Genomic DNA, 27,489 nt, shown 5'->3' with positions numbered 1-27,489 from the left:
CAGTTCAGGGAGGACATGGCATGGCAGTTGAGTCAGACTATTCCTGTTGGAGCAAGATCAAGAGTGGTTTGAAGATAGTTGGGTCCAAACTGAGGTGGCCTGAAAAGCAAAAAAGGATGAGTTGGGATGCTACCCTGAGAGATTACATTGTTTAGACAAATTGCAAGCATTCCTCCCATCACCTTTTGTGTATTTGTTGTACATATTTAATTATTATCACAGGGTAAAGGTTTCCTACATAGTGGAATTCTAAAGTGAAGTAAACTATTATACATTACATTATAAAGAAATCACCTGGCCAGAAAATGTTGCATTTGCAACAGAGTGAAATAGACTGTTGTCCTGGCCAAGTACCCATATTCCAAATTTAGAGATGGCTGCTGGCCCAAAGGACAACTTTAGTCATCAACAGAAACCATTGAGATGGTGGTTCCTGTCAATGAATTGAAAGTTTGATAAATGTACCATTAATTTGAGAGTAGTCTGTCAAACCTTCAGCTTGTCTTGTTTAAAAAAAATCAAAATCCCCATGTGGGATTTTGTTTTTATATAAACAGAAACTAATGACTTTCACAATTTCACTGTCCCTTCCCACCACATTTTCCCAAAGGAAAGGGAGAGTAAATATATGGCTAAATATCCAATGGCCCTTACACCATTGGCCTTTGGAGGAGTATATCAGCGATTCGGGCGGGGTAGCACTTAGGTCTGTCCGAATGCAAATCAGACACAGACCTTCAGTTTGGTGAAGAGGATACTCCGTCACTGTTGAAAATCTGAAGCAGTTCCTTTGCAGTTCATTCTTAATAGTGGAAAGTGTGGCCATTTACAGGTGTGTTCATGCGTTCCTGGAAAGATTGTTAGGGTTTTCCTCTGAGACATCCTGAAGAAACTATTAACAAATCTTGGCCACTGGTGGTTACATCACATATGACTTAGAAACAAGGACTAGGATGGTGTGCTGCTGCCTTGTAGGTCCATGATTCAGATGTGCAGCTGGATCACTCGGCATGCTTCTCGCAGATCCACCGTAGTTCATTGATGCAAGCGCTGGATTCAAGGTTGGTAATTTTAATTGATCCACAGCGATCACCTTCAGCAGAGCCTCTAACTGTGAACCTGCAGGTACAAAGGGGAAATGTATGTGAAGCAATGGGCAGACAGTGTCACAGGCTCCACCTGTCACTCAAAATTGTTAACGCAAAAGCCTTTATTAGAAAATTATTAATGAATTTTTACGTATTTTGAATAATTAAATTAGTAGAAAATGATTAACGTAGAAAATTAATGTGCACATTTGAAATTGTGACCTCGGAGAATGGCCACCAGTATTTACAAATTGTACTAAATGAGTGATTAATATACATGAAATAGTGAAAATGTATTAGTTCAATGTAGTAATATCTCATATTAAGAGTTATAACCTATGTTCTGCAATAATTGTAGGCCTTAACTTAGCGAGTGTCTGGGCCTAGTATTGCCAGGCCTCATGCAGAAGTTATATTTATTAACGTTCAATGGAAAATGCTGACAAAAATTATCTAACCGTGAACTGCTCATTGTTTAATAAAAATATTAACTGGAGCTTCTTATGAGAACCGACGGTCAAGAGATGATGACTCTAGAATTGTATCAAATAGTGTGTAATGTGTGCTAGATGTACTTTCCAAGGATTCGAACATTGCAGACATTGACTGGAGAAGAAGATGCAACATTTTTGATACCTGACGAGCCGGATGATGAGAACATCGTAAAGCGGACCAATCAACGACGTGTGAACTGTGAAATATTAGAATTCATAGATTTGATTTACAGACATTATTGGTTAGGGTAATAATGTATGATTAATTGACCAATTGGAAATTGAGGGATAGTCTGGGTGACTTTGATATAACCACGTGACAGAGGGAAGAGAGCACAGATGTTAGGGGAACAGGCCATATTTGAGATTCTGTTGTTAGGCTCATATTCTCAGACTGAGAGTCTGATGTGATGCTGATCGACTGATGACCTGAGGATGAAGACTGACTCTGTTGCTGACCCATACAGATGATAGGTATATATGGCAATGTGACTGAATTGTATTTTTGGGCCTTACCTTTCTAGGTACCAACTGCGCTGTCAAAATAGTATTCTTAGCTAGATGTTCCTAAATTCTTGTTTTCTAAATTATTTTGCATTAAGTCCCACATGCTCATGCTAATCTGGGTTAGATGAGGGTTTCTGTCATGACAATTGACAGATTACAGAGACAATGGTTGATGGACTGTTTTGCTGAACTCCATGACTAGAAATGATCTATTGTCTTTGATTTTATTATTGGCTCATGCTAATGCTTTAGAATGTATTCTGATGCAATCTTTGATTGGATTATGTTTTTGGCATCTTCTAACTAATTAATGCTGTTCTTGTTTGAATTAAATTAAATTTGAATTAATCTCATGAGTTAGTATTGTAAATAATAGGGAACTAAAATTACTAAAACATATACTGAGGTGTGGTTTTTCATGGCTGAAAGGCTATGATGTGATGTTTATTGTTTTATTGATTATTGATTAATGTTTTGTCCAATGATTATTACATTTTGTACATTGAATAATGAGAACATTGGCTACATCATAGCTAGGATACTCCATGCAAATCAAAAGGTTCATCGACCTATAAGTGTCACCTTCTAAGTTTACTTATTAAGGACGGACGCGCTAACAAAACCATTTATGACAGGCCAGCCATGTAAGATCCACCAAAATGAGTAAAAATCTCACGCAAAGTGTTGTCCAGGCTGTAGGTTATTTCAAAAGGTGAACAGTCTCCCCCATGCATTGAAAGGAGTGATGCTCCTCTCATTACTAAAATGCTGCCTCCACCGGAGGGGCGTCCTGTAGGTAATATGAAAGACATATATGGCCCTGATTCTGATTCCTAAACTAATAGGAATTGTGTAGAGATAGGAATTCAGAGTTTTGGAGTAAACACTGCACCCACTGACGTTTCCCCAAACATATTTGAACAGATTGAATATGATGAAATGTATAGGCGAAGATGTCTGAAAAAAGTCTAGTGCATGCATACCTCTTTCAGTCATTCAATCTTCCTTTTCCCATGGCAACCAATAAATTTAAGTCATTTCATACAGCCGGCAAATACCGACCCAGAAAAACTGTATTTACCAGGTGTGATGGTACTGCGTTTTGCTAATCTCAGAATGAGTGAGTAGATTCATAACTCTTAATATCCCCTCAGCTCTTGCCCTTTCTCACTGCTAGAAAGATTCCATGTCACAATTTGTTTTCCATAAGTAGCTATAAACTTTTCTTAAGAGTCACAAATTGACCTACCTCATCAATATTAATGAGGTAGGTCGCAATTCGCAACCTACTAGGAATCAGTGCCATCACAAAGATAGTGGTCTGCTTGGGTCAGCAAACCACTATGCCTGTGATTGCTTTCTGATAAAGCAGCATGTTTTCCAAGGAAACAGGTCTACGTTTATGTAGAAAAGTTTATTTGTTTTTTCTTGTATGTTTGAAAAGATGCAGTGGTCCTACATGCCACTGTCTCCTCTTAAACAAACTTTTTTTCACATTCACAAAGGGGCAGTAGTCCTCAGGGGACCAATTGCCATTTGCGAATGAGTTAGCAACACAAGTTTGTAGGCAGTATTTTATTGTTTTACAACCAGAATTGGGTCACAAAACATGAATACATATCATTCTGATTTGGTATTTGGATGGGACGCCTCTTCCAAATACCGAATTAGTGTTTACTCACAAATACAAATTGTGAATCAGAAATGTGCTACAGAATCGCAATTTAATGTTACTACATCTGAACAGGCATGTTTGTGAATGCAAACAGGCTGATTGCAAACTGCCCAATTCTGCAAATCAGGTTGTTTGTGACTACAAACATGTATAGCACATCTGGCCCTTAATCTCCCCCTGTCTAAAAGAAAAACAAAAAAAGGAAAAGACAAAAACATTTGTCCTTGTGTAGTTTAATCATGTACAGTGCTCCAGTACCTTTGGGTTGAGTTCAATCTATTTAAATGGTAACTCCGGGAATGAGCCAAAATCCATGGGTGGATGCATGGGAACACCCACGCTCCACTCATGGAATGCCTCCCTGAGGCACAGTAATGCAAAGCAGATACTTCAACTGCTTCGCATTACTCCAGAGACAGCGTCTCAGAAGGTGGCTTTGTGTGGCTTAACAAATCTCACTTAGGCTTTGCGTCACCCTTGCATCCCCTCGCATGGTGCAAAGGCCATGCAAAACCTGGAGAAATTAGCCCTGAATGTGTTGAACATTTACAGGGAACATTGACTTAGACAGACTAATGTCAAATAGTGTGGATGAAATGAGATACATGATCAGAGAAGCATCAAAGTTTGCTAATAAAGCACATAACATGCTTGATGATTTAGCTGAAGGACATAAGGTTGATATAGGCAGGACAAAGGATTTACAGAGATATTACAGGATGAATTTGAGTGAAGGAGAAAAAAAGTGGGTGGGTCTAGCAACTTTGCAAGCAGACATTAAAGTTTTAATTTAACTTACCAATGGTTGGAGAGATTTAAAGAAATACAACGAAATGTGGACAAAGAAACCTAATATCAGGGTATAAAACAAAAGTGATTGTGAGTGACCCCGAGGCAGGAACAGCGCCAGATTTTCCATTAAGGGAAGTACATGGAGTGAATTATGAGCATGTGCCTTGGACTAGTGGTGATCGTTATGGCATTATGACAAATCTTTCAAAACTGAGAGAGGAACTTGACAAATGGGATAAGGAGGTTCATATATTGGTGATAAAAGATGGATTGATTCTGATACATTTGAAGACTAAAGAACCAGCTAGGGTTCCCCCTAATAATGCTCCAGCTGCTGCGGTCATGGCAAACTACAGAGCAGTGCCAGAGGAGGAAGTGAACTGGGGAAAAATAATGTGAGCTATACAAGAATCGAAAGAGCCAGTGTAGGCTTGCTATGAAAGACTTATTCGTATCTATAGCTAGTATAGTGAAGTTGAAGAGCCCAAAAAACCTAAGTGATAGCGCATTTGTGCCTGCTTTTGTTTTGGATTTGCGTCAGTAGCTTAGCTCTCATATTCAGCAGAGTGTAATGTGTTGGCAGTATTGATGGTATTCTGAAGTATGCCAAAGGACAGTAGTGATTGTTTTGATGTAAAGCAGAAAAAGATTGAAGAAAAGATGATGATTGCACAGACCTAGCAGATTTTGAGAAACAACTGAAATCAGATGATGGGTTCTGGTTCAGCTATTTGGCAGTCTGTAAATTCTGGAATGAATGGAAAACATGGGATGAAAGGAATGAGAATGAGAAAGGAGATGGATACACAAGATTGAGGTAGAACAATTGTGAATAACTGTGGTGTGAACGTGGATATCAATTTGCTAACGAAGAGCACTTCTTTTCATGTCTGCACTAAAACTGGATATTTGAAGAGCAAGTGTAGACAGAATGCAGAAAAAGTCAGGAATTATTTTGTTCTCCTCATCCATCAAAACACCAATTAGATGCAGACAGAGTTTGTTGCCCCCTCCCAGCAGACTTCTCTGCCATATGTGCAAAATCAATGGCAGTTCCATATGAATATGCCCATTGCTCCAGTTTTTGCAGCAGAAAATGAGAAACAACATGTCATATAATCCAGGCTACCAACAGAATCCATTGATTCTGAGCAATAATTTTCCACAGTTTTCACCATAGACAAATTCACAATGACAATGCCTGAGAAGAGTCAAAGATTGCATACTTGGTGAACTCCTAGAGGTAGCCCAGAGTGGCCCATGGGTAGATTGCAAGGTAATGGCCACCCAGTTACTCTATTTAGCGATTCTGGTGCTACCCACTCTATAGTTCATTCTGTGGTGGTTCCAAACCTACCCTCATAGGAAAAGAGGTTCCTGTTGTAGGCATTAGAGTATTAATCAGGTTATGGCAGATGTCCCAGTTAAAATAGGATTGATGGAAACCAGTCTCTAATTCCTAATATATCATTCAAGTTCAGTTAATTTACTTGGCAGGGACATGCTTTACAAGATAAATAGTGTAGTGTATTGCACACCGGCTGGTGTTGCAATTGAAACCTAAGATGAAAATTCTGTGTTTGAAATAAAATCACTGAGTTTAAAAGTTTATCTGTTTCCATTTCTTACAAAAGATGACCTGTGTCTGGATAGGAGACAAAGGCCCTCATTGTGAGTTTGGTGTTTTTCGGGCAAGACTGCCATGCGAAATGGCAGCACTATACCTCCAATGGTGGAGGTATAGCGACTGCCACATTATTAGTCACAAATCACAAACCGTCCAAAAACAGACACTAAACCAACACCACCAGGCCAACCCATGGCGAAAGAGTGACTGTGCAACCGCCGACGGCACAGTGGAACCTGCACAGCAGAAACGGATGACGTTCTGCACCGCGGCGGAACAAGGCCCCGCTGAATGTAGCCAACACCACATTCGCCAGTTTGGATATCCCACACCTGAAACTCATGCACACCATGCACACCTGCACACGCCACCATATAACACCCCCCCCACACACACATCATCTTTAGCGAGAACTACTAGCTGCTACAGACACACTAGACGTGAAGCACACCACAAACACAACAAAAAATATCACACAGCACACATTGCACAAATCAACACCACGGCTCACCAGAATCCACAGCCAAACACCCCCACATCACCACACACCCCGCACTGCAGCTTACATGCACACCACAACATGTCCCGCCAGAAGCACCCACGGTTCACTGACAATAATTGCGGGTCATGGTGGACAAGATCATTAGAGTAGAGCCACAGCTCATGGGAGTCCAGGTACAGCAAACTTTGATAGCAAAGAAGACACCATTATGGCAGAGGATCATCAACAGGGTCAACGCAGTAGGCACCTACCCAGGCACAAGGGAGGATATCAGGAAGATGTGGAACGACCTCAGCGTGAAGTTCCATTCCATGGCGTCCAGGCACCAGATCGCCCGGAACAAGACCGGCAGTGGGCCCCCACCTCTTCTCCTTCAGCTGACATCCTGGGAGGAGAAGGTCCTGGACATCATGTAACCCAAGGCCCTCACTGGCATCAGCGGAGGGCTCGACTCTGGTAAGTCATTAATACCCCCCAAGCACCAACCACCCCTGTGCAGCATGGCTCCCCACCAACCACCACTCTCCAACCCACTACAACCCACCCCATTGCACCCATCACAAACACGCCACCCCCTCCTCTGCAGGCCACACCACCCCACTCCCACCATCCCAACTCATACACTCCTAATGCGTGGATGTCAACCATATTGTGAAGAACCACAGCTCCCACAATACAGCACAACCCACATAGCAAAACACCACAGACCCCCTGCACAGTGGAACTTCTGCATGGACAGCCATACCACAGCACACACCTATTGGCTGCCACGACTTCCTCCCAAAACATAGCAATGACAGCAATGGCAACCACCATCCACAAACCCTCATGCCACATGGAAACCATGCCACAAACCCTTACACCAAATCAATGTCTGCAGTGCAGCAGCTGACGTTGCCATCACTGGGAAGCAAGCTGAGCCACTGCATGCATCACAACAACTACAGTTACACTACTAATACCATTTCCATCCACAGGTCTCCCTGCCACTGACAGCCTGCAGACGGCCCTGCAGACAGCCCTCCCCAGGATAAAGGCCCCACTGGATGTCTGGATGAGGGCGACTTGCCTGGGCCATCTGGGGCCACTGGACAGTACACCAACGGCAGACCCACCCTGGACACACCTGACACCCCTACCCATGTGGCAACAACACCACAGCCAGCCCTTGAACTCCAAACCTGTGCCCCAAGGATCTCACAACCAGAGGTGCGCCCCATAGTACAGGGGCCAGAGTCAAGAGCACACACCCGAGACAATGAAGGCCTGGCTGTTACTGGAAGTGGGCACAGGGGCCAGGGGTAGTGGGAGGGGTACCTTGGTCCAAGGCTCGGGCAGCCACACCAACTGACTGCCCAGAAGTCCCTCAACCAAGTCCTGGTTGTATACCAGCAGACCCAGGACACAGAGGCCCAGATCCTCACTACTGTGCAGGAGACCGAGCGGCAGCAGGGGGAATACCATCAGGAGGCCATGCAACAGTGGCAGGCCCACAATGCCACCATGGCCTCCATAGCAGGGATGATCAAGGACCTGACCACCATCATGCATGATTCCACCACCCACCAGCAGGCCCCTTCCACTGGCCACATCCCATCAGAGCCCTCCACGTCAGTGGCAGCCTGTGGCAAGGAGGCCCCGCCACAGGACTCGCTGGACACCGCCACCCCCTACCTCTGTACCTGAGGAACCCCCACGCAAGCAAGGACATCCAACTAGACTTCCAGCTGGACATGATGCCCAGACTACGACCACCGTGAGGAAGTGACCCTCTCCTGAACATTCTCCGTTGTGTGTGACTGAAACACCCTGTCGACTGTCCACTCTCATATCTCAGTTTTTCCCATGGCCAGCTGACTGGACCTGGACTACCCACAGCTGGCCTCATCACCTGATGATCTCAGCCGCTATGACCCCACTCATCACCCCTTGCACTTGTCAATCCCAAATAAACACCAATTGAGCACAGTTACTGCCTACATCTTTTATTGTCATGAGTACGAATGGAACTGACAATATATGTGCAACTGGCAACCCTTCACCCAGCACATGCATGGGAGGGTGACGGGGGAAGCAAAATGCAGGGAGGTCAATCGTGGAGCAGCCAGTGGCTGGAGATATTTGTCAAGGGAGGTAACAGGCCATGCAGGGACCAGAGTACACCACTACAATGTCCTGAAAGTAGAGCAAGACAGAGACAGCAATCACTGTAGGAGTCACAGATGCCAACTCAACACAAATTCACAGTAGGTCCATTACCAACACACAAAAACAACACATACAAATCCAATGGTCCCACCCACATAGCTCCCAGCGCTAGACCTGACCCCATACCCACTGCCACCAACAACAATGTAGCACTGCCACCTAATGTCGACTTGGAGAATGGATGCTGCACTGATGCAACAAACGGGTGTGGCACACACATAGCACATGAACTGGCAGCTCAGGGAACATTGTACATACACGTTGATGGCACTAGTGCACCAGCACAACAGGTGCCTGACTATAGGCCTGACCTGTACCTGTAACTACCTGTGTCATGGGCACATGTGACACCCCCCCAACCCATCCAGAGGCAGAGCTGCAACCAATACCATTAATGGTCACAGACAACAGGTGGTAGCAGGGACAAGGCAGACAGTTGTGGAGGACACATACCGGACAGTTGTCACATACCTGCATCTCAGCCGAAGTAATGTCGAATCAGCTCTGCCCTGGAGTCAGCTGCATCCTCAACATCCCCCTCCTTATCACTCCCCATGTCCCCTTCATCAGCCATTGGTACAGCTACCCCCTCTTCTGCATCCAGCAATGGGACGTGATGCCTCAGGGCCAGATTGTGCAGAATGCAACAGGCCACAATGATCTGGCACACTTTCTGTGGTTTGTAGAGCAGGGCACCCCAGAAGACAAGCAGGCACCGGAACCAGGCCTTCAGCAGGTCGAAGCACCTCTAAATGAACCGTCAGGTGAGACGGTGGGCCTCCTTGTAGCGGTCCTTTGCAGCAGAAGTTGGATGCCTCAAGGGTGCCAGGAACCAGGGCAGGTTGAGGTAGCCAGACTCACCTGTATGCATAGAGGTAAGAGGCATGTGAAGACTGGGAAGGTGATAGGGCAGGGACACAAGACTGCAGAGAGGTGAGGGGCACACATATGCAGGGATACATACCGATGAGAGAGGCCCGGTCCCTCTGAAGTGGTGCGATCATGTGTGGGGCGCTGCTATTCCGCAGGATGAAGGAATCATGCACAGAGCCTGGGTACCTGGCCTCCACTTGGAAGATTTACTGGTCCACGAGACACACAACCTGCACATTTACCAAATGGAAGTTTCTGTGGTTCCTATAGACCTGTTCACTCCACCTGGGTGGCACCAGGGCAATGTGGGTGCCATCAACAGCCCCAGTGACATGAGGGACGTGTGCCACACCGTAGAACGCAGCCTTTACAGTGGGCAATTCTGCATGTTGGGGGAATTGGATGTATCTGCCCAGAGGATTGAGCAGGGCACAGAGTACATCCCTCAGGACGTTGCTAAACATGGGGTGTGACATCCCAGCTGCCAGGCCCACTGTTACCTGTAAGGAGCCTGAGGCAAGGTATTGGAGGACTGACAACACCTGCACTGTGGGAGGGATGGCATTGGGATGGTGAATGCAGGCAACAGATCTGGCTCCAACTGGACCACCAGTTGCATGATGGTCACGCTGCTCAGGCGATAGGTCTGGATGATGTGACGCTCCTCCAGGGTGGCAAGGTCGACTAGGGGCCTGTACACTGGTATATTCCTCATCCTCAACCTTACATCGTACCTGGGAACAGGAGAGTTGGAATTATGTCATGCACCATAGACTTTGTTGACGGTGTTGATGTGGCCACAGTTCAGCAAATGTCACCTATGACGCCCAAACTTGCACAAACATTACACATTGGACATGTACAATGGCAGCTGCATGCATGGGACAGGTGGAAGTGAGATCATCCCGCCAGCGAAACATGTCATGGCGGTAGGAGGTCACGACGCCGTGCCACTCACCATTGGTTAACAATGTTGCTTATGGGAGGCAGGAGCGAATGGTTATCACCGCCGGCGGTGACAATGATGTCGGCGGCGGCCGTAACCACGATTTCATATGCTCATGCTCATGATCATGCTCACTTGACTCCTGAACCTCATGCACTGAAGACCTCCACTACGTTTGCTCCTGACTCTGGTAGCCAAGATGCCATGTCCTACAGGAAATAGGTCCTCAGCCTTCACCCAGGAAGAGTTGGAGCGACTCGTGGACGGGGTCCTGCCCCTGTACGGACAGTTGTCTGGGGCACCAGAGCAGCTGGTGAGCCCAATGTCATTGTCCTGTATGTGAGTTGGGTGCATGGAAATGGGGACCTTGGTAGCAAGTGCGGATCCTGGGGGTCCATGCCAGGTGAAGCACCCACTGCAGAAAGCTGTAGGAGGACCCGAGATGCTGGGCTCGGAAGAGTGCAGAGGCGCAGCTGGGGACATCCTCCCAACGAGGGAGGGGTGACAGTCAGAACCCTGACCCCCCTAATGGCCCGCATATTGGCAGTAGCCTACCCTGAGGTAGATGGGCGCTTAAGGGCAGCACAGCAGCCACATGGGGGTAAGTAATCACCATCACTTGCAACATGTGTTGCCATGGTGGCTCTGGGTGGGCACTATTGGCTAGCTGTGGCATGGGTGCTTGGTAAAATGATGTCCACTATGGGTAAAGTCCATCAGAGCAGGATTGGCATCACAGGTGTGGGTAATGCCATGCAGTCAGTGGTAGTGAGGCAGACTCCTCCAGTGTTGTAACCGTGTGGCCACTTACTGGTTAGATGTGCTTGCCAGCTCATGGCAACAGGATGATTGGGCCTGGGGTGTCAGGCCATTGTGATTAGTCCTTTTCTGCACACAAGACACCTACACGTACACACCTCACAACTATACCCACTCCCTCCACTTCCAAATGTCCTTACCTTGACCTCCTTGTGTCCCCAAATAACATTTCCTCCAAGAGTTTTCGCTGTTCCCCACCACTGACCCAGTCCCTGTTCCCCCCAAGCACCCTGCTACCCTTCCAAGGCCCCTGCTTTCCACCTCCCAGTCCACCACTGCATCTGGCCATGCCCCTCCACCACCTGCCACTTACGCCCCTGTCACGTCCACTGCTCCTCCTGCCAGACCCAAGCCAATGCCCGCTCCCCCCACTTCCAAGGCCAAGCCCACACCCTCCATTTCCAAGGCCAAGCTCACTCCCTCCACTTCCAAGGCCAAGCCTACTCCAACCAGTTCAAAGGCCAAGCCCAACCCCCCCCCATTTAAACTCCCCCTCTCCAAGAGCAATTCCAAGGACCCCCCAAGCCCAGACCAAAGGGCCCCCCCTCCAAGCCCAAGCCCCACAGCCAACCCTCATTGATGCCCCAGCCCTGTGGAGGTCTGAACTTTGCAGCCAGGAGTCAAGTTGGGGTGTCACCTTGTGCCCGGTGTGCTCGGGCACTGTGAACTATTTGACTGCCCCTTGGGCCTGTGTGTATATAGTTTTCACGTTACTAATATTTGTGCCCCACAACACTGTTTGTGTCGATGGTACCTACCTTGTCCTGGCTTTCCTTCCTCATATATGTGTGGTGGTTGTGGGTATTAGCGTGTATGCATGTATGTATGTGTGTGTGTGTGTGTGTTGGTACGCAAGTTTGCGTGTGTGTGTGTGTGTGGGCGTGGCTTCCCGTGTCGTGTGTGTGTACTAATGTTGTTCCCTCCTGTGTGTGCTAGGCTGGTGTACTTACGGTTGGTATCTTGGTTGCCGTCGCTGGTCTGGGAGTTGCATGGCAAGGTAGCGTATTGGGAGGAGTTGCAGTTCGCTTGCCATGGCACCTACGGACGTGCCTGTGTTCCTGAAGGTAGGTGTTCCCTTTTATATTGTTTGTTTCTTCCAAGCTTTTGGTGGAGGTGGGTCTGCCCCGAAAATCCTGGCGGTGTGCAACCTCGTAATGTGGTCATGGAATACTGCCTGACCGCCCACCTAAAGATGGATGCTGCCTGCCGCACCGGCCCCTCTGCTGTGGCGGTACGAACTGTAACTTGGCGGGTGCCTTCCCATTACTTGTGATATGGCAGTCTTCATGGCCAGGCCTGCGACGGTGTATCCGCCAACTCCACTGCGGCGGTCTGCTGATCACCATACTCATAATGAGGGCCATACTGTCAAATATACTGTCTAATAAAATGTAGAAGATTTTACAGGAAAAAAATAATGGACTGCTGAAAATTTGCCAAACCAGCAAAAAATTCAGGTCACACCTAATGTTGTTTATGCCAGAAATAGGCAATATAAACTTTCAAAAGAAGCAAATGAAGGAATGAAGCTCAGCATAGAAAAAAAGACAGAACAAGTTATTCTATCTCCTTGCAACTCTCCTGTGATGGGCATTATGAATTAGAGAACCGAGTAGTAAGTGTAAGATAGTAGATGTTCTCAAAAGAATTAATCAAATCATAATCCTATGTTGTCGGGTGGTACCAAATCCTGCTGGAACATTGTTAACGATTCCTGAGGATGGAAAATGGTGCACAGTCATTGACTTATGCTAAGTGTTGTTTTCCATATCTCTGCATGAGGATAGTCAATATCTTTGCTCATTTCAGTCCCTAAATAAAGCCCCATATTTGTTGTTGATTTCCATGGGAGTATACTGAAAGTCCCTCAATTTGTAATCAGCTCCTGATTTGATTTAGAAAGTTTGCAGTTACCCTGTATCTCAGTATTAGTCCAATACATTGATGACCTATGGGTGGAATCAAGGACAAAAGATGACTGCAAATTAGATACAGTTACACACCTAAATCATCTTACTGCAGATGGTCACAAGGTCTGAACCATATTAGCAGCAGTACTGTAAAAGACAAGGTATTTATCTTGGTCATCGCACTGATTGAATTAAAGAACGTATGAATGAAAGAATGAATGAATGACAAACTTTATATAGTGCGCAGCTACTAATAGGGTGTCTGGGCACAGAGCAAGAAATTACCAGTACAGTGAGAGACAGCTTAAGCTTTGAACAGATGGGTTTTGAGTTGTTTTTGGAACATACGCTTCTCAGGAATAATTCTGAGAGTCGAAGCATGGCAAGGCAATTTAAATGGTAGGCGTACCGGCAAATGCTGGATTTTTTGCAATCGTTGTATGAGGTAGTCAGGAAGGCCTATTTAAAGAATATTAGCATGGTATAGTCTTGACAGAATTAGGGCTTGAACTACCATTTGTTGGGCCTCCCATGGTAGCAACCCAAGAACTTTTCTCAGCATCTTCAAAATTCAAAAGGAGGATTTAATCACAGCAGCAATCTGGGAATGAAATAAGATTTGGGTGTTAAATAAGAACCCCTGGCTAACTCAGAAGGGGAGGCAGGAGCAGTACGACAGGATGGCCATGCACCCAGCCAACCTGGTAGGGGTTCAGTGCCAAAGAGCAGGATTTCCATCTTTTATGGGCTGCATTGTAATGAGTTATTTGTAAGCCAACCCATAACAACTGTCCAACAGGCTGCAAAGTTACTTTTGGCTTCTGAGTCATTGTTGTTATAAGTCAACAGTAATTGGTGTCATCCACATAGGCAACAACCTGGATGTCAAAAGACTCAATGAGATATGCTAACAAAATCAAATAGATATTTAAAAGTGTTTGGGGCACATCCCTGAGGCACTCCAAACTTGATGAGTTTGGATTCCGGCCGAAAAGGCTTAAGCCAGACAGCCTGTTCCCTTTCTTCTAGGAGGGATCCTAACCAAGCCAGCACCTTCCCCTCAATTCCAATATGGGCCAGACGATGTAACAGGATCTCACGTGAGATCGTGTCAAAGGCCACTGAGAGATTGAGAAGGATTAAGGCGGCATCCTTACTGGCATCTCAAGCTAACTTAATGGAGTCAATAATCTTCATAAGTACAGTTTCCGTACTGTGTCAGGCTCTACAACTGGGGTGGGGAGAATGGGGAAGTTTGGAAGACTTCAGGAAGGCCATGAGCTGGATATTAACAATTTTTTCAATAAACTTGGAAATCCCAGGGAGCAGGGATATAGGTCTGAGATTGGACTGTATTTTTGGGTCCCCATTAGGTTTCTTCAATAGAGGAATGACACTCGCCCTTTTCCAAGCAGGGGGAACTATTTCCTAAAGTAGGGAGGTTGCAAACAGCTCCTGGTACATAGGGGCTAAACTGTACCCCACCAGTCTCATAATAGGAGGGGGAAAGGATCCAGCGGGAATCCGGAATTACTTGATTGAAGAAGCATTCTAGCTCATTTACAGTAGGGGAATAAACTGTATTAGTTTATTCTGAGCTAGGGGGTCTAATTGTCTTTCATTATTAGAGGAAGACAAATTTACTGTCTCAGACAGATTATCCTGTACTTTCTAATTTTATCCTCAAAGAAAGTGCTCAGTTAAGAGCACAAGTGAGCACTAGTCTCCAAAGGAAATGAAACGTGTATTGGGTCAGTAAAATCAGATACAATTAAAAAAATGTCCTTGGCATTATAATTAGATTTAGCAATTAGATTTGAGTAATAAGTGACACATGTTAGTTTCAAGTTTAGATGATAAACCCTGATAGCTCCTTTTTATCAGCTCTTGTCTGAGTTGTCATCATTTTTCCTCCAAAGTCATTCTAACCTTTTGCAGGACTTTCTCTCAGTGGCCAGTCCACAAGTGAACCTGCGGGCGGGCTGTGATTGTCTAGTAGCCCGAGCGGCTATATCAGTGGCTGCTGATAGCCAATTTGTAGCTTTCCCTTTGCCTGATATACTGTCTCTTGGGAGTGTTGGCTTGGTGGAATCAAGAGTGTGCTTCAATAAAGATATATTCACCTTGTTCCAGGCACGATGTGACTGACAGTGTCTAGTCCTCCCTAAGTTTTTGGGGGTTGACTAAAGCCATGAGAAAGAAAGAAGGGTGTGGTCTGGCCATAACCCTTCTATTGGAATGACTATTTCCAGCTTTGTGTTAGAGAAAATGGCATCAATATTATAGCCTCCTTTATGAGCAGGGCCCAATATTGATGAAAAAAGATCTAAATCTGCATAAGAGTCACCTACGTTTGCTGTCAAATTATCCGAAAAAGTATCTAGATGGATGTTAAAGTCCCCTAAAACAGTGAAATTTGTGTACTTGAAAACTTTCGGAACTAAAGCTGGAGAGAGAGAATTATTTAAATTACCAGCATAACCGGGAGGCTGATATACCAGCACGCTCACAAAGGAACATTGTGCCGAGGGGGAGAGAATAAACCCTAGGGCTTCTGCTTCCAATATACCATCAACATTAAAGGTGGCACAGTTTAATGTTAAATTAAAATCAATGGCCACCCCACCACCTCTCTTGCCCTTACAATCTAGATGTAGGCAAGCTAAGTGCTGCAGGGGAGTGCCAAATGTAAATCAGGGTTGGAGGTCTCAGTGAGCCAGGTCTCCATCATGAAGAGCAAGCCTAGTTGTTCTTCCTCAAGAAGAATATAAATTTCATGAGCATGTTTGGGAAGTGAGTGGACATTTATTACGGTAGGTTTAGGTTTATTGCACAAGCCCAGTTCTTCCTTCTTATCCTTAATACCTAAATTCATAGGATATAGGGAGCGTTTACATACTCTGCAGCAGACCCGACCTTGACAGACATTGGGAAGGGGGCAATAAAACTCTTGATTCTGAAATCCTAAAAGTGAATTCTCCAACAACTCAGAGAGAGGTGAGTATGTTTCTAGGACTAGTTTGCTACTGTCCTTATTGGGATGCTAACTTTTCCCTGACTGCAAGCCCTTTAATAAGGCTTTTTACAGTGATATCAAGGATCCGGTAATATTTGATGATGAATGCATGAAGGCTTTCTGAGAATTAAGAGAAAATTTATGATATGCTCCTGCTTTCAGAATGCCTGATTATGACAAGTTTTACCTTTTTTGCCATAAGAAGAGTGTGTGCTCACTCTTGATACTTACCCAAAAACATGGAGGTATGATAAAGCCTGTTGCTAACGTTTCTGCTATATTGGATCTAGTGGTTGTAGCTCATCCTACTTGTCTGAAGGCATTTGCAGCTGTTTGCCTTGCAACTGAGCAAAGTGAAAGAATTGTGATGGGTCAATACACTCATTCTGTTTGTCTCACATACGACTGAAATTTTGTTGACTCACATCAGAACATAGCATTGGTCAAACAGCTGTCCCATAAGATATGAGCAGACAATATTAGAGCCTGAAAAGATTTCAAATTATACGGTGCAATGCTCTGAACTCTACAACGCTGCTGCCTTTTTCCCACAAGGATGAAGATGCTGCTCCAGACACAGACCATGATTGCGTTAATGTGACTGAACTGTGTACCAAGACCAGGTATCAAATCTGCTCCTCTTGAGCTGGCTGATCTGACCTTGTTTGTAGATGGTTCATGCGCTTGGAAATGAAACAGAGAAATTGCATGATCAGATCACAATGCACAATTCAGAACCATGTGAATCTAAAGGGAAAATTGCTGGGAATGCAAATTATGTATTTTTTCTTGTTGAATCGAATACAGACCAAATTACATTAATGAGGGACTTCAGCTCCAGGTACAAGAGGACGAGATAAAGAAATGGGAATTGATTGGTTCTAAAGGAGACTTTATTGATTTGTGAATCACCAGAACATCAGTATTTGCCCCCAAACTCCATCTTACATTCAGTGGCTCATTATTTGCATGGCCATACACATATAGGGATGGATATGATGACCAAGACTTTCAGAAAGTACTGGCATATTTCAAAATCCAGAAATATAACAGACGATTTTATCAGAGGTGTGTTACTTGCCAGAAATGCAATCAGGGAAAGAATCAGGAAAAGGCAAATCAGAAGGCCATTTTGCTAGACTTCAAGCAGATTTATTGTTCTGACTGTTTTTATTAGGTTAAAATATGTTATAGTAGTTGTCTGCTTGTTCTCAAGTGGGTAGAAGCATATCCAACCCGGAGAAGCAACGGTATGACATTTGCCAAACATTTGTTGAGAGAGGTAATACCAAGAGTTTCTTGCCTGCATCTATTGAGACAGATTGTGGAACTCATTTCAAGAATAAGATGCTAAAGTATTATTTACTGCTCTTCAAATTGAGCAGAAGTTCTACTGTAGTTATCGTTCTCAACCATCTGGAATCGTGGAGAAGATGAATGGCACTACCAAGAATAAGTGTTTGCCTCCATAAATCCTAGGTACACAGATGCTCTTCCTATTGTTCTTATGAGTGTTAGAAGCACTTCAGACAAATGACTGGTCCCTAGCCCATGGCATTTTAATGGCAGAGCTACGAGAGTAGTGTAAATTCCTTCAGTAACACTTGTGTTGATAACTGATGATATTGTATTAGATTACTGCAAAAGTCTACCTGATGTGGTGTAATCTGCCTCACATCACTTGAATTTGGCAACAGCACCATCAAACGGAATTCAGTGTCATTCACTACAACCAGGTAGGAAGCATGTTCACAAGAGCTGCCTCAAACCCAGATGGAAAGGGCCACATCAAATTGTGCTTGTGGCACATTGCTGTAAACTTCTCTGGCATCCTCTGATCTAGGTCATGAAAAGCCCCAGTTAAAAACTTGAGTCGCAAGAATTCCCAAAGAAAAGGAATCAAAATGCTGATCAAATTACAAGTTCAGCTGTGAGTGAAGATGCCTCGGCAGTAGTCATGACTGAACAATCTAGAGTTCAAAGAGTGCATCAAGAAGATATGTGGCCTAAAAAGAAGAAGATTTATTAATATTTTGAAAAAGAAAAGTTTCTGAGACAGATTATTTTGAATTGTGCTTTTGATCTCAATCAAAATAGCATTTACTGAATTTTAGTGGCAGAAAACCTTCCTCTTTCTTGAGATCCTGGACATTTGGTAACCTACTTTAAGAATTTGAATCACATTGCATAAATTAATTAAAATATTTGCAGGACTAAAAGGGAGTATGTGTGCTGTTTGAGTATAGACAATCGTGATTTTGTTAAAGAATATAAGGAAAGTGACAGGTTTTAAAGTCTGGAGAGAAGAAGAGAAAATCAGAGAGCAGAATAATGTTGAAGAGGAGCTTTGATCATCCAATTTACATCCAAGACTTGAAAATGGAGCATGAGAGAATGGGCAAAATAGTCCTGGTGCTTCACAGAACTAAAGGAGTTAGGTTAACTGAGTTTTTGGGAAAGGGTGATTATCAGAGAAGTTACGCTGTAAGTAGTGAGTTTCTGGTTGTCGAAGGGCCAATATTTAGAGGAATTTATTATGTGTGTGATAAAACTGCTTATGTTAACCTACCTCATGTATGGATGGGTTGCTGTTATGTGCAAGATGATCGTGCCTAGAGCTAAATATCCTTCTTGGAAAGGACGGTGGTGTTTGCAGGGTATTGAAGGTGAAAGAGAGCTGCACCTTCGTCACAGATAACAGTAAGCTCGTAGGGGCTTATATTGCTAATATTACTAATGTTTCTTGTGAAGTTCAGTCTTTGGAAGAGTGTGGCTTATGGGAATCGGTAGGTTCCTGGGTTTATGGGTTTGGAAACGTTTTTTTGTAAGGCTGATAAGTGGTTTGACAGTTTGGGTGGGGGCATGTTAAAGGAAATCCAAACACATGTGAATGTGTGTTTAATTTGTATACTTGTTCTGTTTCCCTTGTTCAAATTTCTGAATTAATATTTTCAAAATGTGAGCATAAAGAGAAAAAAGTCTGAGGGTTAAACTGGAAACGGAAGGTGCCAGAGATCGAGTGAACAATTAACTCAAGATATTGAACATACTGAAAGAATCAAAACACAAGAAACAAAAAGTGAGGCAGGGTATAATGTAAATAGATTGAGGATTATAGTGATACAGTGTAACAACAGAGGGGAAGTTATGGAAGTTTTTACTTGTAATTTAAAATTGTGCATTATTAACAACGTGGGGATTAATGACCTACACTTAAATTCACATGTGTACACTGACATGAGAGTATTACCTTTGAAACGATTTTAATCTGTTAAAGAATAATTTCTTGGCATATGGTATTTATACCTCAGTTAGGGCTCAAAGCCACCTTGTTCAGAATAGATGTCACATTCACTATGTATTATTTCTGTTGCACGTAATGAAGTCAATCATGTTTGTTTATTTCTGAATGACACTCTTCTTGAAGAAAACTCTTTAGCGTGTGCTTAGCAGCATATCTTTTTCTCAAGGATCTTCAGCTTCTATGTGGTATTGTATTAATTCACAATTGTTAATTGTTGTTTTTTTTATTACATTGTTCTTACGCCCCTGGATGACATTAGGTAAAAGAGGGCTGAATCAATATGCATGTAGTTTGTTAGTGCTTAAAATTGAATTTAAAATATTGTCATATAGGACCTCATTATAGCCCTTGTGGTCTAATGTCCTCCAGGGTCGAGGTGGCGGTCGGGCCTCCGCCAATGCAGTGGTTCAAGCGCCATATTAAACCCTGCAGGGTAGCGTCGTGGTTGGACCGCCAGCACCGCCAGATTACGTCTTCATGTCGTTCTGGCGATGCTGGCGGTCCTTATCCGCCAGGCAGGGGTGCAAGCAGCGCTGCCTTGGGAATTATGACCCCCTTCTCCATCAGCGATTACATGGCGGTAACACTGCCATGAAAAGGCTGGTGGAGAGGGGGTGCAGGGCCCCCCAGGTGGGCTCCTAGTCAGCTCCATCGCAATGTTCACTGCTTTGCAGACAGTGAACATTGCATCTGGTGCTGGTGCACCCTCCGCACTACAGCATTGCTGTTGGCTCTATTACAAGCAGGAGACAATGCTGTAGGCTGTTTCTCACTGGGTCAGCGGATGGAAACTGCCTGCTGAGCCAGCAGGAAGCTTGTAATGGGCCCGGCGGGGAGGCTGCCACACCGGTAACCTACCCATTGGGACTTCGCCAGATGGACTTTTCCGCCCGCCAAAGTCATAATAAGGCCCACAGTCTCACCACCTTATTTAATAAAAATATTTATCTTGCTGAAGAAAATGTGGCTTTAAAGTTCCATGAACAAGTTTCCTAAGTGCATGTTTCTTTCCTGTGGTTTTATTATTGAAAAATAGATGGAATGTGAATTATTTAGCTGTGCTGTGTTTATGTTCTGAACAAAATGTATTTGCTTGGGTGCCTTAGAAGGAATCATTTATTGATGTTCTCATATGTTGCAATATTCAAGACCTACTATGGCCCAAACCACAATTGTATTTCAAATTACTTATTATTTGGTTTGTTTTAATAGTCCAAGGTAATCGTCCTTGTTTTTAGTGTGAAGGGTATTTAATATTCATTCATGATATAGGTGTTTTTTTAAAGTAATTTATTTTAAGTAGCACAATTTCTGCAATGTTGATTGGTTTATGTCATGTACTTTTGGTAGTAAAGCCCTGTGACACCACAGCTCGCCATGTTGGGTGTGTGATTTTTCACTTCTCTGGAACTATAAAATGTGGCCTTTTTTAGGATGTGTGCCAGACATTTTACTCACTTTCAAATAGGCAGGCTCTATGATAGTCTGTTTCAGTGCTTAATTTGCAAACAATGAATGCTGATGCCCAAAGCACTGCTCAGAAACCTGCTGCCACCGCTATTGCATTTTGGAGTGCTGAATACCTCAGGTCTCTCTGATCAGCTACTAGACAACTTTATCTCACTTTTGCAGGTTCCTGCTTCCTCCCTTTTTGACAGTTTTTCCATCTTTTTCTTTCTACTTTTTTTCCCTTGTGTGTTTTCCCTCTCTTGCTCTCAGTATATGCCCAATGAGGAAAAGTAATGCTGATGGACACCACAGGCAACCACCTTCTCAAATTAAGCAGGTGTCTATTTTATTCATACATAGAGACTTTTCTTTGCTTTCATACCCAGAAATATCATAATGGGCTGTTTTTAATCTGACTTTATAATTAGGTGTTATTTTGCCTTGCAATTTAGCAGTCTCCATGATAGACTATCTGCTGATTTCTAATCTGAACTTTGACTCCTTTCTCTGAGGAAGACTACGGGGGGTCATTATGACCCCAGCGGTGAGTGTTAATGTAGCGGTAGTACTGCCAATAGGCTGGTGGTACATTCCTCCACATTATGAGAATGCAGGTTGGCTGTAGCCAACCCACCACTTCTCCGCTCATACCGACATGGCGGTATCAGCCACCGGGCTGGAGATGTCAATCACCAGCCCAGCGGCCGGCACAGTACTGCCGGCGGCATTATGAGCTTGCCTACCACCAAGGTTTTCGTGGCGTTAGCAATGCCTTCCTTGTCACCAGTAGGTGGCTCACCTAACCCCCAACACTCACCTGATGCCCCCACCCCCTCCATCCAAACTCACCCCCCCACCCACGATACACAAACTAACCCCCTCTGATCAACACAACCACACCCCTACCCCCTCCGATCAACACACCCACCCCACTCCCCATACACGCACACACCCACAGTCACGCACACACCACACAACTAACCCCACAGCCAAACACGCACCCATCACCCCCGCCTCCCCAAGAACACTGCCCGTCACCCCACAACTCCCTCCCCAGATACACGCACACAGACACTCACACGCACCACGCATACACCCATTCACTAACACTGCCATACACACAGTCATACACAGACTGCATACATGCATTCATACACGCATACTTACTGACACACATTGTTACACAATCACACTGACATGCAGACATGCACTCACTTCACCATTCTTACACCCATTCACTCACACGCATACCAACACGCAAACTACACAACACACACAGACGCATTCACACACGCACTCACACACTCAGACACACACACATACAACACCCCTACCCTCCCACCCTCCTCCCCTGTCGGACGCCTTAGTTACCTTGTCCGGCAAGGAGGTCGTCCGGCAGGGAACGGGAAGGGGCAATGCTACCACCAGCAGCGCCCAGCCAGCAGAACACCGCCAGGCTGTATTACTAGTCATAATACGGCTGGCGGCGTTCAACTGGCATGGCGGTGCTGGTGGTAGCAGAGCCTTCTTACCACCGTCCACCAGCATGATCACATCCAGATTTCCACCCTTCTTGTGGCGGAAGACCGGCAGTGATCATAATATGGCGGATGGATGGTAGCCGCAGTGACGGTATTTTGCCGGCCATCACCTAAGTGGTAGGTGGTTTTTATCGCCAATGTCAAAATGACCACCTACATGTTGATCTTCTTGATGATCTCTAGTTAGACACTCACTTGACCTTCTGTAATGATTCTTACATTTTGAATAAACCTTTATGGTTTTGACTTTAAATATTGTCCTGCAAAGGTTTAATGTATTTGTTCAAGGCCGCTCCTCCTTGGGGACTCATATAGACCCAATCCTGTATATCGGACCTTTGAATTTATTAGTGCAAAGCTATGACAATGGTTACCAAGAATACACCAAAAACAGGAAATCCATCATCTGAAACTCTTGCAATTGAGACAAGCTGTTTTGACTTGCCTTTATATCAAATGTTCCTGGTGCAGTGACGCCTTTGTCTCTGCCATTGTTTCAGCCATAGTGCAGTACTAATGCAGCAAACAATGGAGGTGGATGAGCCATCCCATTTACAACAGCACTTGTCTGCTACCAGCCTCTGAACCACTAGCAGAAAGGAAAGGCAAGTATTGGTTCCATATCTCGCTGGGAAGCATAGCTCTGCATGTTATTTCACTACAATAGGTGGGTACAAACAATGTACCTTTAGAGATTTATTTCCTCTGCCTTTGTCAGTCACAGAAGTGCCAACATTCTGCCACCGCCAATGGCAAAACGCCTGCTTCCCTGAAGAGAGTGTTGTAAACTTAGATCTGCCACAGTATTCTACAGAAATACTGCAGACTGAGCTGTATATTAACATGTGTTTTGACGATATTTATGTCAGGGATAACTGTTCTAGGTGATGCCAGACTTTGTGCTTCAGGATTGCAATAATTACTCAGTGGAATGAGACAGGAAATTAGCATTGTTTTGTAGAGGCCTACAAAGAAGCATGTGCCCTTGCTAGGGTCACACTCATTTGAACAATTTCTATAGAACATGGAACCTTATAAGTCATCATGAAACCTGCATCCATCTGCTGCCACACATAATACAAATCTTTTGAGTAAATCTTCCACCTGAAAAAAACTCAAATACCGTAGAGGAACTTACAGAGTCTCATTCAAAGCTGATCCATTCACCCAGGTCCAGCATCTTCCTGGAGCTGTATTGAAAAAGCCAATCCAGTGGTACTTGTATATTTTGGAGCTTAAAAAGTCCTGACAATAACAAACAAAGAAAAGCAGCATTTAGCAACCAAATGTTAAAAATGTGACTTTCCATTTAATGCAAGCCTGGCTCTGATCTTTCATGTGTATAAAATGTGATAGTAGCAGATTGAAGGCAAAGGGCTACACAGTCAAGATTAGCAGCAGGTCCTAGATGTGGGTAGAGTGTCAAGTTGGAGACTCTGGAAAAGTGAACTTTTGAGTCTTTCTAAATGTGACAATGGTGCCTGCTAAGGGTAAAAGTTGTATTTTGATTTCAAGTTTTTTTTCTATTTTCACTAAATATGCCACACGTACAAACACACAGCTGGTGCAGTAACATCAAACATTATAGGGAATCATTAATCTTTAGAATGGAAGACAAAGTCTCACCCACATTATTGTGGCATGCTTCATCATAGGCTGACATCCCACCCTAAAAAGTCAATATTGTCAGGGCGACCTCGACCTTAATGAGAGGGAGGCCAAGATAAATGTTCCTGAATAAGCAAGCGATCCAGATATCTGCTAAAACTGCCTCTATGTATACCCCAAATTATTCCTATTATTCAAGGGTACATAGGCCGGGATCAATGATCAGAGTACAATGCAGATTGAGAATTATGATTCTGTCATCCCTGCCAAATGTAAACATGTTTTGGCCCCCAGTACCAGCCCTCAAGCTGGCATGCAAGTACAACTGCTGGCACATTTACAAATACATGTCAGCCAGTGAGGTCACTCTACTCGCAGAGGGGCCACGGTGAGAAAGAACATAAATATGTTGGATTCTAGGCACATTCCATACTTTCTCCAGTGATATCATACACATACTGGGTAAGGTAACCCATATTAATAATGTTCCCATCACTTCTCCCCTTCTCTAAAGAGAAAGAGGCAAAAAGAGTGCAACAGTGACAGGAAGAAGAAAGCAAAATGAAAGTCTGAAAAAAGGCAAAATGTGAGAAAAGGAAAGAGAAAGGAGATGAATAAATCGAGGGTGTGTGAGAGAGAGAGAGATCAAGAGGAGCCTCCAAGTAAACAATTTTCTTGGGCGTTATATATTTTTGATATGTAAAAGGTCTTTCTGCAGAGCCACCAGTAAGTATTCCTTAACACCTTTGCTTAAACTTGCCCTGCTGGGTGGACACATGCGAGAACGGGATGACTTAATTTAGAACATAGAATAACATATATAAATCTGTCAATCCCTACAGTTTATTTTTTGAAGGTTTTCTGGATTTTTTGTGGAGTCTAATATGTCCATCCCAGTGTGGGGCAAGGGCAGCAGTGACCCTCACATTAGGAAGTCTTCAGGAGGCGGAGAGGTGACAACACCATTTATAGGAGCATCCTCCTTAGGTCAGTGCCTTCACTGTAAAGGAAGGACTGGAGCTAAGCAGGCCATGTGGGTATGGCCAAGGGTCTAGCCATCTGCAGCCACTGGCAGTCAGGTTTGCTGAAGCTCTCCATGTCATTCAGGCCACCTTTCCAAGACACAAGGTAAACAATGTGGAGAAGAGCTGCTGGAGCCAGACCAACCAATTTCTTGGGTAGGTGGTAAGCAGGAGACAAGCACCAACTCACCACTAAGGCCTACTACCGCTCTGGGTTAGTTTTGGGCTCAGGCTGACGATTTGCGTTTTCTGGATGGGGATAGTACGGTTTTGGGGTCTCTAGACACTGCTCTATTATCACCATGCATGCCTTAAACATGTAGAAATGAGTTTCATGTCTGAACTGCAATATCATTTTATATTAACCTAAGGAGCACAGTGATTCTAGCATGTCTGCCCTCCTTTCATATATTTCCAAGGCACAGAAGCCATTTTATTTAGTGTTCAAAAATTGTACATTTTCTGTACCTTGTAGTAAGTGTAGCCTCCCTTTAAGAACTGGTTCCAGTAAGCATACATTTTACAACATAGAGGATTCAGAGCTTGTTTATGTCTTGTGTATGTAGGTCCAGATGTATCAAAGGATTGTGTTGCCCTTGTGTCATACAAGGTGACACAAGGGCAACGCATTCCTTAAGTCAGATTTACCAAGCCATGCAAGACCACCTTGTGTGGCTCTGCGTGGCTTAGTAAATCTAGATTAACGCAAGGCAGCGCTAGTCGCAACCTTGTGTTACTCTTTGCCGGGAAGGTGGGTGGAGCATGGGTGTTCCCAGAGATCCACCCATGCATTCTGGTGCATCCCAGATTTACCAAGATTGGTAAAATTGGAAATTGATCAAAACTGTATGCCTTCCACATATAGGTGCATTGAGGAGAAATAGCTTTATTTCTCCTCAGCACCCGTAAGGTTTATTTTTGTGCATGATAGTGTCCCTTCTTGCAGAAAAACAACTCTGCCTGCAGTACAGGCACTCTTGCACCATAGTGCACTAGGTGCCTGCGTCGGTGCTAGGCAGCACCTAGTGCACCAGCACAGCAAGAGAGAAGGAATGTGCCATACCTTGATAGGTGTGCTCCATTGTGCCCTCTCCATCTGATGTAGTGCAGCAGGTTGCCTTGCTTCGCTGTGCTTTGTCAAACAATGATAAATCTGTCCCTTAGTCTTCAAGGACTTCTCACATTCTTCCACGTCAGAAGATCCTGCCATCTGCTCATTATTTAGTTTTCGAAGAGGGAACAATGATGTTTTCTTGTTTGCTTCACTTATGGTGATGAAAAAACTGCTCAGAATGTGTGGATGTTAGAATGATATAATCCACCCGGATTTAAGGCGGACGCTCTGGTCTGATGAAACTGCAGTTGTTGCACATTATCTTGCTTGTACACATGATAGGCTTAGAACTTCACCAACATGTTCTGCTTTCTTTTACAATACCACAGCAATTACACATGCCTCACATCTTCCAGACACTAATTTGAGGCACCCCACACCTCCTTGCATACCACATCACCACTTACAGGGGTACCAGTGTAAATTTATGGACGTACACTTTGTGCCAGGGAAGAGATGCCCCTGGCTGTGATGTAATGGAAAAAAGGCATGTTACTTTCCTACAGTATACAAGCTACTAAGACTGAAAGAGTGAGGTGCAAGTTGATTTTTAATGTATTTTTTATGAGGAGGTTCTCTTTGTTCTTTGATCTGCTGCAGCATGGATTGTTAATAAACCTCTCTGAGTATACCACTCAGAAAGCTTTGTGTATGATTGGGAGGTTACACAATGAAGGCTTCCTTGAGCTCACAATCAATCAAGATGGATGTACTATTATTGTTTACATAAGAAGTGTTATGTATTATACTACGAATTGCACACAGACCAGGATTTGGTAGACTAGAGCCAACCAGTGTCATCATGGGAGTACACTAGTGAGGAAAGCAGGGCTACAGTGCCTTACCAACTCAGCCTTATCTTTTATTACTGCCAGGTGGGAGTCACTGGATGAACAGTATTCATGGCTTTTGGTCCAGTTCTTCAGTTCGCTTGAGAAGTAGTAGCACTTTCCACCATGCATCAGCCATTCACCGGGACACATTTTCAGCTCAG

General features: G+C 44.3%; 1 protein-coding gene across 1 annotated transcript; it reads right to left on the bottom strand.

Moving 5' to 3' along the window:
* Nucleotides 1-201: 201 nt before the first annotated feature.
* On the bottom strand, nucleotides 202-27,489 carry LOC138247181 (killer cell lectin-like receptor subfamily F member 1). Its single transcript, XM_069201926.1, has 3 exons — nucleotides 27,341-27,489; nucleotides 23,890-23,996; nucleotides 202-1,119 (listed from the first exon to the last, which is right to left on the bottom strand). The coding sequence occupies exons 1-3, from the start codon at nucleotides 27,476-27,478 to the stop codon at nucleotides 1,002-1,004; spliced, it is 363 nt and encodes a 120-aa protein (XP_069058027.1). The 5' UTR covers nucleotides 27,479-27,489; the 3' UTR covers nucleotides 202-1,001.

The sequence above is a fragment of the Pleurodeles waltl genome, chromosome 7 (genome assembly GCF_031143425.1).
Source record: "Pleurodeles waltl isolate 20211129_DDA chromosome 7, aPleWal1.hap1.20221129, whole genome shotgun sequence".
NCBI lineage: Eukaryota > Metazoa > Chordata > Amphibia > Caudata > Salamandridae > Pleurodeles > Pleurodeles waltl.
Note: the sequence above shows the minus strand (reverse complement) of the source record. Positions and strands in the feature narration are given on the sequence as shown.

Excerpts from the sequence above, each read along its gene's own strand:
- LOC138247181 (XM_069201926.1), bottom strand. The coding sequence starts at position 27,478 with ATGTGTCCCGGTGAATGGCTGATGCATGGTGGAAAGTGCTACTACTTC. Across the intron at positions 23,997-27,340 it reads TAAAAGATAAGGCTGAGTTG|GACTTTTTAAGCTCCAAAAT; the intron begins GTAAGGCACTGT and ends TGTTATTGTCAG. Across the intron at positions 1,120-23,889 it reads TCAGCTTTGAATGAGACTCT|GTTCACAGTTAGAGGCTCTG; the intron begins GTAAGTTCCTCT and ends TTGTACCTGCAG.